The sequence below is a fragment of the Cucurbita moschata genome, unplaced genomic scaffold, assembly GCF_002738365.1.
Source record: "Cucurbita moschata cultivar Rifu unplaced genomic scaffold, Cmos_1.0 Cmo_Scf00005, whole genome shotgun sequence".
NCBI classification, from domain to species: Eukaryota; Viridiplantae; Streptophyta; class Magnoliopsida; order Cucurbitales; family Cucurbitaceae; genus Cucurbita; species Cucurbita moschata.
The window spans coordinates 3905009-3920109 of record NW_019268521.1 but is presented as its reverse complement, the minus strand read 5'-3'; the positions used below and the strand labels follow the sequence as shown (position 1 = coordinate 3920109).

Below are 15101 nucleotides of genomic sequence, written 5' to 3'. Positions count from 1 at the left end.
CTCACCCACTCAACAACAACAACAACCATTCATATTTCTTCATCAAATTGTTCATAAATTTCACAGAACAACATAAAGATTTGATCCTCACGCTTACATTTATTGAACTAAGAACAGCTACTAACAAAATAATTGGATGTTGATCCAAAAAACAGAATCTGATTTAGTGGCACCATGTGGTTAGACCCATAATTTGAGGAAGGGGCAAAGGCAGAGTCAGTTGAAGCACAAGGATCATTATTAAAAGTGGCGAACAGCACTCATAGCATGCCAAGCCCAAACCCAAGCCACCGTTTTTCTTTTCCCTTCATCTGTGGAAGCCTTACAGTGAATCTTAGATTTTGCTGTCGGAAAAGAGATTTTATACCCAAAACAACATCAACACCAAACCCCATTACTCCATACATCATTAAACAGACACCCAATTCAGTTTCAGCTTTGAGTTCTTCATAATATGGACACAAAACAGAGTACGCATCGTACAAATCCCCCACAAATACTGAAAACAGAGCGAGGGTAGCTGATAGAAAGAACACAACCAAGAGGGAGGAGATGAGGAGAAGGAGAGTGAGTGCAATGAAGCAGCCATAGAGACAAGCAAGAGCTATCAGATCCAAACTGGGAACCATTGGATTGGTTCCTCCTGCAATCTTTTGGAACCCAGTTTGGTAATGGTTAAAAGTTGAGGGAAAGGAATGAGGATGGAGTGAGGTGCACTTTATGCTATGCTTGGTGAAATGAACTAAAGAAGAGGGAACTGAGTTTGTAGTGGAGAATTTCATTGGATTGATTGCTGAGCAAGGCAAATCCTTGCTTGTTCTTGTTTGCCACAAAAGAGAGTAAGAGGAGAAGGAATCTAGTTTGGACCCATTTCTGAAACACAGACCTCAATCAATCATGAACAAGATTATGAAATTTAAATCATAAAACTAAGAACCCATCAAATCAAATTGAATGATCTGTAAGTGTGTACAGTAGCAAGATCAAAGCAATCCAGTTTGACGCCTAAAAAAGTGATTCAAAATTGGTGACTTTTGGAATGAAAAAGAAATGAACACAAAAGCCAGTTCAAGGATGGTTTGGCAATTACAATCTCAGCAGCTGGGTCCTTCTGTACAATATGGAATCAACAAAAGTTGTTTATAAGAAAAGGAGATCAATATTTGAATGAAACTACAGTACTTCCCTCCATAAGCTTTGCCATTTGGACAGAGTAAAAGCTTGCAGTAGCTACATAAAGTGAATGTTCAGTCAATATATTTGAAAAATGCTAGCAGTAAGCGCACCGTTCATATCGCTCACCAACAACGCCAAACAATCCGACGCAGGAGAAACAATTTGAAAAATAATGGTGGACAATGGAAGGCCATCTGAGCTTATCGAGGGGGCGTGCTATTGTAGCCTTTTCTGGATGACATGAGGATAAACCATCAAAGTTATAACTCATATTGGTTTTGAATTGCAGACAATAGAACAAATCTTTTGAGTCTTTGTGAAGTCCAAAAAAGCCAAAAAGAGAGCTTCAAGTACTCACCTTCCTTTCAGATCTTGAATCTCATGTAAGTGAAGAAGTGACGTCGAGAATGTTCTTCATGAACCATTTGTGAGGATAAACTGCACTTGACGGTTTAAAATTGACGTTCCAGACCATGATTCTCGAGCAGTCTTCCAGTAAACCTTCCATTTGGCTTTCGTCTTCCACAATTTGCTCGATGAAGTCGCTTGCCTAGAAGAACATATCCATCAGTTGCCAGTTTTTTAGGTGCTACATATATATGAAAATTATGGAAGATTTGATCTATTTTTTTGTCATTTCTTATCCTCAAAGCAGTACAATTTCCAACTGGTTTGAGAATAAATGAACAGGAATAAAAACTAACTTGGAGACCATCTCTGATGGTATCGAGCTGCCTAACAGGTTCTAAAGTGCGTCGACGCCACCTCTCTGGATCCCAGAGTATGGTGCTATTGAAAGCAAAGCCTGATATTTCAGCATGAAACCTACGAAGTCTCATACTTGACTCATATACGTGCCATCCAATTACAAGACTTCCATTGCAAATGGGGCCTTCCAGAAAGGATCTACTAGCACCCCCTAAGAGTTTCGCCACTGGCCAAGTTCCGAATCGTCTACAAATGAAAGTTTTTAAACAAATGAACTAATGATAAGAGATGCAATGACTACACATTAGCCTAACCAAAGAAAAAGCATGTTTAAGAGAAGATACAAACAGTTTGTAACAGGTACCAACAGAATATCTTCCTGTGTATGCAGAGAAAGAAAACAGCAATGTTGACTCCACACTTTTTGAGTTAAAGAATAAATTTGTTTTCTCTTTATTACGATGACGATCTTCGGAAAAAAGAGATCACAAGTTCATGCTTTTAGACAGGAAATTGCGTAGATAAGAATGTGCTCGTAAAACATGCTATTCATAGGTAAGCAGGCAGCCCGTGCTGCTCATGTTTCATGATAAATGTTAATCTAACAGATCAGTACCGTAACAGCCCAAGCCCGCTGCTAGCACATATTGTCTTCTTTGGGTTTTCCCTTCAAGGGTTTTCCCTCAAAGTTTTAAAACGTGTCTGTTAGGGAGGGGTTTCCACACCCTTATAAAGAGTCGTTCCCCTCTATAATCGACGTGGGATCTCACAAGTACATTGATAGTCCAAAAATATTCAAAGAGAAACCACGGGTTTGATATGATCTAGTTTCTTAGTATTATCTCGAGCACTGAGGACACTACGAAAAAGTACAAGAATGAGGCAACTGATATGGTATATAGGAAATGGAAGATGAGAAAATTTTATTAACATATCTTCCTTGAACCAGAAATCTCCCAACTTAATTGAATCAAAACTGAGAAGCAAAAAACTGTCTGTACTAAGAGCCATTGTAACATTTAGTCCATCCTCATTGGTGCATACTCAAACAAGGCAAGTATTTCATAAGCATTAAGAAATCATACCTGATCTCCCTCATTTGTTCGAATAGATCAACCAAATAGACGTTATTCTCATCTGCAAAGTAAACGATTCCATCAAGGCGGTGTGTTTCAATGTGAGACAGGGCTAGATTTCTTTGATGAACTCTTCCATCTCTCATATCAGTTAAGTTTTTATTGCAAACAATATGTCTATACATAATCCCAGTACTCCTAAGTACAGCAGCTGTTTCATCTGATTGGGAGAACATCTCCACAACTATCCATAGAAGAGGCGGTTGGACCAACTTTAACGTGTGCGCCAATCGATTAAGATAATAGGATTGGAGCGGATGAGCAGACGTCGGGGTCACAATAATCAGTAGCTTTCGAGGCTCTAATTCTCGAGCAATTACATGGCTATCCAAATTAACATAAGAAACGTTATTATACATTAGCACCTCTGATTGTGTGGGGCTACTCTTAGTGTTGGTGCTGCTAGAACTATTCTGAGGCACAGAATTCTCATCAGTGGAGATCCTATCAAACTGGAAAGCTTGATATTCTGACATGACATTCATGGATAAGTTCGAGGATGCAAAAGGGGTAAATCCAGCAAGAAACCCAATGACAAAACACATAAAGAAATGGAACATAGCCCTCTTCCAAACTGGTACCTTTGATTTAGATTTGTCTATTGGTCTAGAAGACCTTGGTGAGTAGATACCAAGAGTGGCTGCTTGGGTCTTCAATGAGTTGAACAGGGAATCGTGCAGTCCAGTAGATTGAGGGTAGGTTTGAGGAGATAATGAAGACCTGGACAGGGGAGAACCTACTGAACACGCTTCTCCATTCATGGAAGCTCCCGGTCGAGGAACAGGGGACAAGGTTCTTCTAATAGAAGCCATGAAAAGAGAAATCTCACAAACCCCAGATTCCCAATGACACTATTACCGACCAGAGCTCCAAATCTACACCGAGCTAAGCTTTCCCATTGCAGCTCATCCTAGTGAGCTCTCAGTGGCATGTCGGAGAGTTTGACCCATCCATCCAAGTTTCCCCAAATTACTGGAGACTTCAAATCCAAATCCAGACCAGACCCAAACGAACCCCAAGAACCTAGGAAACCAATGATTGGAACCGTATCAACAAGTTCCAAAATCCTCCCAACATTATCAAACAAACCCAGAAAGAAATACACAAGACACAAAAAACCCAAGTTCCAATACCTGAAACAAGAGCGTTTTAACACTGAAATGGCGATCAGTTCCTGCTGCAACTAAATGGGTCGCCGTATAACACGCAGATTACATAAACAATCGGGACACTGTCCACAAATCTTCGCTGTAGAGCTGGATTTTAAAGCGGACTAGACCACCCAGTTGGATTGGAGCTCGTACTCAACTACTCTCTCACCTCTCTCATCCCCCAATAAGGAGATTCAGACAATGAATAAAAAATTTATGGTTTTCTTTTGTGAGTTGGGTTCGCGTCAGCGCCGTCGCTGGACCAAAAACGAGAGGCCTAGGCACATATGGCTACAATTCAAAATGGGTAGCAGTAGATATGGAAACATGAAGCCTTGCCTGCTTCCCCCGATTCATGACCACCTTTGCTGCACCCATAAACATAATTAACTCACTTTTGGGAATTAGTTAGGAACTGATTTTATATTTTCCTTTTATCGTGATATGCAAATGGTATTATTTCTATAGATTCATAGCATCCTGGTTCTTTTATTATTGTTATTCCTCATTTAATGATTTCTTGATGTTATTATGAGCTCATAACTCCATCTTCAAAATATGTCATCCCATCCATATTTTATTATATTTTGTGGAGAAATTTGCACATAGTACTGTTTTAATTTGATTAATAATGTCATCAACCAGTCGATTACAGTTTGTTAAATATTACTAGTCTCCTTTGTTTGTATTGGTATTGATGTCGATGTACAAGTAAAAATATTGATATCAATTTTAATATTTCGATATTTTAGTTTTTTTTAATGTGCATCAATAATAGCTTGGCTCAAGCTGACCACTAAAAGATAGGTTAGTTTTGACCCATTACATATAGTCATCAGTCTTACAGTCTTAAAACGCGTTTGTTAGTGAGAGGTTTACACGCTCTTATAATAAATGTTTCGTTCTCCTCTCTAACCGATGTGGGATCTCACGAGGTAGTGTGCTAGCAAGGACGCTGACACCAAAGGAGGTGAATTGTGAGATCTCATCTCGGTTGGAGAAGGAAACGAAACATTTTTTTTATAAGAGTATGTAAATCTCTCTCTACCAGACACGTTTTAAAATCGTGAGACCACGACAGAGATTGATAGAGAGCGAGCAATAATTGTGGGTGCGATGTGTTGTACCATAGTATCGCCCTTTGTGAGACACTAAAAAGATAAGAGAAAGAGTGAAGACATTATTAACCCATTTCAAAGCAACCCTTGGGGTTCAGGATCCTATTCATTTCCCCTCTGGTTTTTTTTTCACCATTTTTGAAAACGCCATGAAAACTCACCAACCAAAGCTCAAAACTCAGCTTTTCTCTTGCGGATTCTTCGGCCACTGTACTCGCTCCGTCCTCAGCCCCACCGCCTCTCATTCCCCTTCGCTCCCTTCCCTTCCCTCCGCCTCCGACCAACCCCCACCCCACTCCCGCCGTCCACCGCTTCTCGATTCCGAATCCTCCTCCTCCTCCGCCTCCCAAAGCTTCACCCAATGGAGATTCCCACTTCCACATTCACCAATTTTTACCCAGCACCCTTCAATTCCAGACCCACCTTCTACATTCTCCATTCCTCCGCCACCATCCATCTCCGCAGCAACCCTTAAAGAAATCCTCCACCTCGCAGAGCTCCAACTCTGTTCCGCCTCAGACTCCGACCGTCTCGCCGCTCTCCAACTCCTCGAACGCTCCTTGGTTCCCGACCCATCTCTAGACCCCGACTGCACTCCCGAACTCATGCGCGGCATAATCGCAAATTTGAACACCAAAACAGGTTCCAAACCATCCACCAAAATTCTGTTAGCCCTCTGCTTGGCAGAGAGTAACCGTCACATTGCGGTGGAGGCAGGGGCGGTCGGCGCAGTGATAGAGTCGCTGCCGGAGATGGAAGACCCCGCGGCAGAACGAGCACTCGCGTCGCTCGAACTTATGTGTACGGTGCCTGAGGGAGCAGCAGAGGTGAGAGCCCACGCGCTCTCTGTGCCAGCGATGGTGATGATGATGGGAAGAATGGCAGCCAGAGGGAAGGAGTCGGCCATAAGTGTGCTTGGGGTTATTTTCGACAATGGGGTCTCGCCGGAAGCCGAGTCCGCTGTAACAGCGCCGCCGGAGGAGGTGGCGCGTGCTGTCGTGTTGGCGCTGCAGGGAGATAGTAGTGCAAGGGGGAGGAGAAAAGGGGCGAGGCTTCTGAAGGCACTGGAAGAGCAGCAAGAGGGCTCCTCCACCGCAGGTGTAGATCCGGCGACGGTGGTGGGCCGGAGTTAAGCAATCCATAATTGGAGATGAGAGATTTATAAATTGGTTTGTTGAGTGATTAGAATCGTGTGAAGTTTGATGAGTCAGCGGCTGTTCTTTCTGTGTTGTCTATTACATTGCAAAAACTTAATCCTAGGTTTAAGGTTATGTGTTTTAATATTATTTTATAAATCACATTAAAAACTTTCTTCTAATTTGTTTATACATAAATTACTCGTTACTTAGAATGTAATTATAAGTTATAGTATACCCTATACCCAACAACACCATAAACTTAGAAATTGTAACGCTAATTTGTGAGATACCACACCTCTCCCTAGTAGACGTGTTTTAAATTCGTGAGGTTGATGGCGATACGTAACAGGCCAAAACAAACAATATCTGTTAGCGGTGGTCTCGAGGATGCTAAGCCCCCAGGAGGGTGGATTTTTAAAACCGTGAGACTTATGACGATACATAACATGTCAAAATGAATAATGGGCTTACAGAGGGTGGATTTTTAAAATCGTGAGATTGATGATGATACGTAATGGGCCAAAACAGACAATATCTGCAAGCGGTGGTCTCAAGGATGCTAGACCCCAGGAAGGTGGATTTTTAAAACTACGAGGCTGAATGTGATATGTAACGAGTCAAAACAAACAATATATGTTAGCGGTAGTCATGAGGACGCTAGACCCTAGGGAGGTGGATTTTTAAAATCATGAGGCTGATGAGATACGTAATAGGTTAAAATGAATAATGGGCCCATAGAGGGTGAATTTTTAAAATGTGATATATAACGAGTCAAAACAGACAATATCTGCTAGTAGTGGCCTCAAGGACATTGAGCACCCAAAGGGTGGATTGTGAGGATCTCACACCGGTTGGAGAAGGGAACGAAACATTCTTTATAAGATGTGCAAACCTCTTCCTAGTAGACGCGCTATAAGACTGTGAGATTGATACTGATACGTAATCGGCCAAAACAGACAAGTCTATTAGCAGTAACTTAGGGTTGAATATAATACTATGTAGATGTTCGTGGTTCCTATCACGGTATTCGAATGATTTGACTTTCGAACTTTCAAAACCTTCATGAATACCGTCCATTTTTGAGATATTTATATAAATTTAAAAAAGTTAGGAAATGAGGTGTATGCACATGTTCTACCTAATGTTTGTTACAAAGAATAAGTACTTAAAAACACGACAAAAGAAAGGACAGAATCTAAACAAATATCATATAAATCTTCAAAATACAATTAAAACATGCAATTAAGGTTAGATTATCGAGCAATTAAATGGGTATTAAAAGGGCTGGCAAAGCAGCAATGTGTGGGGCTTTGCAATGTGTGGGGCTTTGCAATGTGTGGGGCTGTGGTGGGGCTGCGAGGGGCAAGGGTGTGCGTGATGCCTTGCTGTGTTTGAGCTGAGAGAGGCTGACATTTGGCTCTTCCACTCTGTACCCTTATTTTGTTTTGATTCAATTTTTGAAATGCCCATACTCTCATATTCACCTTATAAATTCCACCTTCTTCATCATTCATGGCCCTACGTAAATTTACCCCCTACTCATTATGGGCAGTCACACCCACATTTCTCCCAACCTTCCCTAAATTGGGAGAATCCTATCTTTGAAGGGACATTATTTACTCATTGCTTTCATTCCAATTCCAATACAATCTTCTAACAAACTATCCAAACATAATCTCGAGTATGATCGATTCTACTTAACCCTCGTGAAGTACACGTTTAATTTAGTGGGTCAGTCGTTGAAACTAGTACGGTATTAATTGGGTGACTTTTTAATGATTTTTCTATAAGATATGTGAAAACAATTCAGATTCCAAAGGGTAGCTTGTCTGAAACCAAATTTTGCAAAAAAAAATAGCCCAATTCTTTCTCGAGAAGAGATAGGAAAGAAAGATGCTCAATATCATTTGATTGAATAGTTGACCTAACTCCTTGATGTTTGAAGAAGCTCAATTGGTATTTTTTTCACGAAAAGCAAGAGATCACTAAGATTTCGAATAACTGTCCTGAATTCAAGTTGATTATCTTTTGCCTCTTCCTTGGAGAAAGACGATCAAACAATTCCCAATCATGGTCCTTGTGGATCTAATCATCCATATAATATACAAAAAGAAACCCTACTTTTGATCTTTAAAGGCCTAGAAATACTTGAACGACTCGAAAGTAATACGGAATTTAGAGAGTTTCTACATGAAATTTAAATTAAACCCGGATTAAGTTGAACCGTCACGAATTTATCGTACTTGTTGTTTCGGATTCGTTTCGGGATTTGGATAATCAAAGTTGGTGAGTACCCAAAGCTAGGCATCCATGGATCATCTGTTACCTGCCATGTCTGAGGCTTTTTTCTGTGAAAAGTAATTAAATTAAATGAAAAGCGAGGGCAGACCCAGAAGTACTATGTTTTTGTCATAACCATTTTAGTATACCATTGGGTATAAATGGCAGAAACCCTTTGGACAACACAAGAGAAAGAAGCATTGATGTGATCACCTTCTACCTCCCAACTGTGTTATGTTTATATGCTTTAAAAGAGCCATGAAAATGTTATGTTTTTGTAAGCATCTTTGCTGAAATTTGTGTTGATTTTTCAGAGCTCATGTCTGCTGCCATGCATGTCTCGTAGTGTTCTTTCTTAATCATAAAAGTTGTACGTTCCTTGAATATCTTCTTTGAACAAGTCTGGGTTTGTAATTAGTTTTCATGAACAACTCAAGCAACCGCTGGTAGATATAATCTGTTTTGGCTTGTTACGTATCGCTGTCAATTTCACGATTTTAAAACGCATCTACTAGGGAGAGGTTTCTACCCCCTTGTAAGAAATGTTTGTTCCCCTCCCCCTCTCCAACCTACGATCTCACAATCTACTCCCTTGGAGTCTAATGAAGGCCCAATGTCCTCGCTGACATACCACCCGCTTACTAGTTCTGATACCATTTTTCGATTTGAGCATCTCACAATTGATCAAGACATATATACTTATGGTCTTTGGATATATATATATATATATATTTTTTTTTTAACTTGCAGCTATTTTGTTGGAATTACTTTTGACGGAAATGGACAATTATTTATTATGCAATCAAATAAATATAATATATTGAATATTAACAAATATGGAGACGAAATTAGGGTATTGCCAATAAGTTCTTCATTAGGGAAGTAAACAAATAACTAGTTAAAATAGTGACAAATCAAATTTTAGACACGTTGTTTCTAATAATCATCATATTGTTAAAAGAAATAGCATGGAAACGTGTGAGATACCACATCGGTTAGAGAAAAGAACGAAATATTTCTTATAAAAGTGTAGAAATCCCTCCATAACAGACACGTTTTAAAAACCTTGGGGGAAGTCCGACAGGAAAAGTCCAAAAAGAGCAATATCTGCTAGCGATGGACTTCGGCTGTTACATAACGCTTGCTTCAAACTTTCAATGCCTGGATTTGCCTTTCAAGAACAAGCAGACTTTTTTTTTTTTTTTTTCTTATTTCAAGCTCACTCCAGCAACATCACAGTACAACATATAGTTCATACAAAAACTACAAATATCAGTATTCCCAACACGAAGAATCCAACAATGAGCATCATTCTAAGGAGAAATAGCTAGCTAATTCTCTGTTATTCCTTCTCACACTGCTGACCCTCATCAGTGCAAAAAACCGACTTAGCTTACCCTCGATCGAAAACCGAAGAGTAGGACTCAGTGTATATACATAACCTTGTGAATAAGTATAACAACGTACAACATACACATCAAACCAAAATTGTTGCATATACAATAAGTGTACTGTTGAACCTCAAGATTCATGTAGTCTTATTATGTACAGGCCTTGCCTCATTCCGAACATGCCATATCTGCAGCCAGTCTTTGTTGGAGAGTGCCAGAACGAGGGTGAACACAATAGCGTAGGGAAGCTACCAAACCATAGATATTACCCTTGGGTGCAATGGCAGTTCATATTCTAACCGGCAAGACATTTAAAAGTTCCCAAATAATGGAAAGGAACCATTTAAAAGTTGAAACCATGCTGAAAAATGAAGAACATGCAATTAGATGACTTCAAAAATGTATTTCGATTCATTTCAGAAGACAAGACTTATAGAGTATTACCAGCTTGTTTTTCATGAAGATGATCTTACAACAGCATGCTTCATATTCCTCTTGCGTTTGCGCCCATCCATGTTATTCAAGTCAGGCGTATTTTTAGATATCCTTTTTGAAAACTGTAGATCTTCAGCCCCTATCATGTATACATTTCCCGCCTCTGGTATGCTAAACTCAGCAGGATTTTTATTAATGCTGCACATTCCAAACTCAGAACCAACTTTCGAATGCTCCAACATTCTTTTAGTACCATGGCGCTCTATTATACATTGTCCAGGATTTTCCACTCTATGATATCCACTCATAGACACCAAAGAACTAGAAGGACCGCCAGATTTCTTTTGCAAGCTATGAATGGGAAATACTCCTTCATTGGAGCCTAGATTACCACTTGTAAGTACACCCTTCTGTGATTTTGGAACTCTGTTCCATGTTGAAGTGGAGCACTTGGTTATCTCTTTTTGTTTACGTTGCAATGCAACTTTACCGGTTAAATCAGCAACTATTTCACAACTTTCATTTCCTATGGAAGGAGAAACTGATACACCGCCCATTGAAGCACGATGGAAACAATCGTGGGACTTCTTTAGTGGGTGGATTTCACCGTAATAATCAGACAAATAATTTATGGTATCAAAGGACTTGTGCAAACCATTATCCATCCCAGAAATATCCTTAGCTTTTGGCTCATGGGAAAAAGGTTTGTTGGGAAATTTTGGGTTATCATGCGTTTCACTGCGCTGCATTCCTGCATCCATAAGGCTGAGTAAATGCATAGCTGACATGGTTTCATTAGAATACAAATCCAATGGCCCCCTCTGGTTTCGGGGAAGCTCAATGCCATTAGAATGGCAAGGAAATGAGTACTTTGCACTGGTCCTGCTGAAATTTTCCAAACCATAAATACCATCATCTTTTTCAAGATTGGTAACTTTTGGATTAAAATTTTCTGGATTATGCTCTCGATTCATAGCCCCTTTTCTACTTGATTCAGGATAGTTTTTACTAGCATTTACACTGGTCAACTGAGATGCCACCTTTCTAGGAGTGGTAGGTACATATGAATGATGATTTGGCAAGGCTTCTGTCCATAGATGTGCGACGTCTACATTGTTTTGTGAAACAGGATGGCGTGTATTATTCCCCCTGAAAGATTGCACCCTGGAATGAGAGGAATCCTGATCTCTCAGACCCCCAGTGTATTGGCTATATTGAGAACATGCATTCTCACAATTACTTCTTGCCAAAAATTTGACAGCATTTGATGACTTACTTTCAGAATGTCTAATTGTAGAATATTCTGGAGGGATAAGAGTCTGACGTAGGTGGTCTATGTTCAAATGTTCCGCCTCAGTGTGAGAAAAGTAATTACCTGAACTTTGTTTGCCGTATCCCACACTATCTCCTGCCGTCTGCAAGTTATTTCTCAGATTCCTAACCTGGGATTTCCAGTTGTGACTGATTTTCTCCTGCAACGAGCCACTTTTGCCACATGCATTACTGAAATTCATAATTTGAGCTTTCTTTGAACTTGTCTTTGATAGGGATTTACTATTTCCAGAATTATCGAGGCACCTTTCATACTGATTTTTTGCCATGAGCTCAACAATTTCCATTGGAATGTCATCTAAAGCTCTTTGCTCAGATATCTTACCGACCGTATTCTCACTCTGTTTCATCTGAGCTGCCAAGTGCTGCTGAATTGTAATACTCTTTTCAACTCTGTCCACCCTGGAATTATCCTACAAAACCATAGAGTCTAGTTAAAGAACAAAACCTGAAATCTCAATCGATAAAATATAGGGATATATGAAATAAAAGAATAAAAATAAAACATATACAAGTTATTATAAAGGAAAAAGAGAGTCTAAGGAACATAATAACGGTAGAATTGTCATAAATGAATGTTAAACGATTTATGGTTCCATATGTAATTTTCAATGACTTATTTAAATTTAAGAGTGATGCATGTACAAAAGTGTTGATGCAATTAAAACAAACAAGATTTCCATCTTTAGTACACAGCTTAAGAACCTAGCTACTTGTGAAAATTTTGCAAGTTTTCCATTCATAAAGAGGAATAATAGAGCAGTGATGAGATACTGGTGGTGGAAACATATAGCTGAAATGAGTGAAACAGGAAGCAAAAGATCTTCAGAGACTTTGCTCTAGCAAAAGGCCAAGAGGGAAGTGAAATTTCAAGAAATGTAATAGCTTGCCACTCTCCACTTCCAAATTCCTTGTAAGAGAATAGTAAATAAAGCATTAAGAAAATGAGAAAATTCATAAGTTTCAACCAGATACGATTTATAACCTTTACACTTGAACTTTTCATATATTAACTACATAAATTCATTCGGCTGAAGTCCTTAAGACATTAAACCAAACACTTAATGTTTGCATTGGTGAATGATTCCATTGAAAGCCATGAAACGTTTAGTTACGAAGCTATTTGAATCAGATGAACCATGCAGAATGCAGGTAATTTAGAGAAAAAAAAATCCTCATGCATTATGAGTGCATCATAGTTTCTTCTATAGGCTACAATAACAACACAGTATGGCAGAACTGATACCATTGCCTGCAAATGAGACCAGCTACCATCATTAACTTGAGACTTCGACTTTTGCTTCCCGTTTGGGGTATGCATTCTGCCGGTGGTTATTTTACCATTGACTCCACAGTGCCCTCGCCCAGAAAAAGTATCTGAATAATTAAAAGGAACATTTGAGTCTTTAAGTTTCTTGGCTTTGGCATCTTTGTTCCTAGCAACGCTTGCTGTGGATGTACTTCCTTGCCAAGACAACAACGAATGCAAGCCATCCTCAGTCTCGAAAATAGACTTTTTGTCATTTCTTGCAGTGGCTAAATTGCTAGTGAGGGAAAGATGCAAACCTCCACTAGGTTCATCCGGCACTGATGGACAAGAAACAACCGTAGGAACATTGTTCCTGAGTTCCCCTTCTTTTGAGGCTGAATCTCTTCTTGGCATGCTATTGCTCCAAGTAAAACCCCGCCTGTCATCAATTATAGGCATCTTGCTGTTCCTCTTAGACAGACTAGAAATTGGCTCAATTCTTGAACCAAATAAAAGAAAAGGATCCATTGCACTGCCAGAAAACTCGTTGTGTTTAAGAGAAATGTCAGACATGTTGCCACCACTTCCTGATGGAATATTAAGAGGGCATGCTTCAAGTTGGATCTTTTTGTTCTTCTTCTTACCATGAATTGATTTCACATCATTCCTACACTTGTTCAAGAAACTTTTCTTAGTTCGTAGAGCAGTTCCAATTAATGCATTTTCAGATTCATTAGCACGAAAAGAATCTGTTGTTTCCACATCTCCCTTCAATGCCTGAATCTTGTTATCCACGTTGTATGAAGAGGAAGTTTCTGCAGCAAGGCAATCTTCATTCAGAGGCACACTTTTCAAATTCTGACCTGAACACCTGATATTCTTTTTGGCAGCCACTGGACAGTGGGAAACAGAAGGCTCTTTTAACCCTTCAGAATTTTCTGAAATCCCATGGGATGAGGACTCTCCCGTAGAAATGGGATTGGTCTTAATATTTTCATTTTCATTCAGCAACTCAGTCAGCAGGCGCACCTTACGAGCCTTTCGACGGTGCAAACTGCCTGACTTGTGCATTTGATGATCTTTCGTATCATTTTCTACTGAAATTTCAGTATGCTCAGATGATGTGGCATCACTCTCATCAAGTTCTGCAGGATATCCATTTGCAGGATCCCTCTCACTATTACATGCCCGATTAATCGCTTTTTCTCCTGATGATGAAAGAGCTATCTCAGTTTGTTCATTATGTGCACACAATTTTTTTTCATCATCAAAGACTTCAGGATTTTCATCAATCACTTTGAGGTTTCGAATACCAAGCTCAACCTCAGCAATTTCATTTCCACAGAGTAGGTTGCAGTTTTCAACGAATTCTCTATGATCTGGATTAAGAGTTACTGTCTTCCAAATAAGATAAAAATTTATGGGAGCAACCAAATATATATTATGCAACTATGAGAAGAGCTATATAAATGAACAGAGAGACTTTTCTAAAGATATGACTGTGGAATTTTCCCCGTATATGGAAACATGTGCGATTGCTTATCCAACTACTATAATTTCAGCAATGATCTCCAAGCAGATTTTTAAATTGGCATCATAACAGCAGTAAATTACCTGGATCACTTGGATCACTTCTGTTTTGTTCTAACATAAGACTTGACTCTACTTCAGGCACGATACTGATTGGTATGGGAATTTCTGGATTCAAGATCCATCTAGAGTCAAACTCATAACCTGGAAAAAAACAAATAAAGTGATCAAGAGCCAGAAAAAGTAGAACATTAAAATGGAAAAGTCGGAACAAAGAATGCCTTCAGCTTTCTTTTCTTTCTCAGTAATGAAAGATGGAGGATGGTTGAGGTTGCACACGTTTGTAGATGCATTAGCCACCGAGTCTTTCGCATCAGGCATAGCTAGATTCAAAGATTTCTCAAATCCTGACAGAATACAGCAAAAATGACGAAGTGAGAATTTGGGGGGGGGGGG

The 15101-nt window shown here is 39.5% G+C and overlaps 3 protein-coding genes across 5 annotated transcripts in view; 1 reads left to right on the top strand and 2 right to left on the bottom strand.

Moving 5' to 3' along the window:
* Window positions 1–924: 924 nt before the first annotated feature.
* On the bottom strand, window positions 925–4633 carry LOC111442833 (probable beta-1,4-xylosyltransferase IRX9H). The gene is made up of 4 exons (XM_023080381.1): window positions 2970–4633; window positions 1881–2130; window positions 1535–1726; window positions 925–1407 (listed from the first exon to the last, which is right to left on the bottom strand). The coding sequence occupies exons 1-3, from the start codon at window positions 3830–3832 to the stop codon at window positions 1556–1558; spliced, it is 1284 nt and encodes a 427-aa protein (XP_022936149.1). The 5' UTR covers window positions 3833–4633; the 3' UTR covers window positions 925–1407; window positions 1535–1555.
* A 612-nt stretch (window positions 4634–5245) lies between these two features.
* Window positions 5246–6607, top strand: LOC111442616 (U-box domain-containing protein 26). The gene has a single exon (XM_023080056.1). The coding sequence runs from the start codon at window positions 5439–5441 to the stop codon at window positions 6420–6422; it is 984 nt and encodes a 327-aa protein (XP_022935824.1). The 5' UTR covers window positions 5246–5438; the 3' UTR covers window positions 6423–6607.
* Window positions 6608–9893: 3286 nt separating this feature from the next.
* Window positions 9894–15101, bottom strand: part of LOC111443595 (protein EMBRYONIC FLOWER 1-like) — a 9814-nt gene continuing 4606 nt past the window's right edge. The window contains exons 5-10 of one of the 3 annotated variants that reach the window (XM_023081486.1): window positions 14927–15052; window positions 14730–14849; window positions 13433–14509; window positions 13113–13330; window positions 10544–12279; window positions 9894–10460 (exon numbers count right to left, since the gene is read on the bottom strand). In XM_023081486.1, the coding sequence (XP_022937254.1) occupies window positions 10555–12279; window positions 13113–13330; window positions 13433–14509; window positions 14730–14849; window positions 14927–15052 (3266 nt within the window). In that variant the 3' untranslated portion in view covers window positions 9894–10460; window positions 10544–10554. Of the gene's footprint in view, window positions 10461–10543; window positions 12280–13112; window positions 14510–14729; window positions 14850–14926; window positions 15053–15101 lie in introns of all 3 variants that reach the window. The other 2 variants (XM_023081484.1, XM_023081485.1) reach the window with 2 other exon arrangements.

What these genes read in the sequence shown, in the direction of transcription:
- LOC111442833 (XM_023080381.1), bottom strand. Translation starts at nt 3,832, where the DNA reads ATGGCTTCTATTAGAAGAACCTTGTCCCCTGTTCCTCGACCGGGAGCT. An exon ending in GAACAAATGAGGGAGATCAG is followed by an intron (nt 2,131 to 2,969) that starts GTATGATTTCTT and finishes TTTCATTTGTAG; the next exon opens with ACGATTCGGAACTTGGCCAG. An exon ending in CCATCAGAGATGGTCTCCAA is followed by an intron (nt 1,727 to 1,880) that starts GTTAGTTTTTAT and finishes ATGTTCTTCTAG; the next exon opens with GCAAGCGACTTCATCGAGCA.
- LOC111442616 (XM_023080056.1), top strand. Translation starts at nt 5,439, where the DNA reads ATGAAAACTCACCAACCAAAGCTCAAAACTCAGCTTTTCTCTTGCGGA.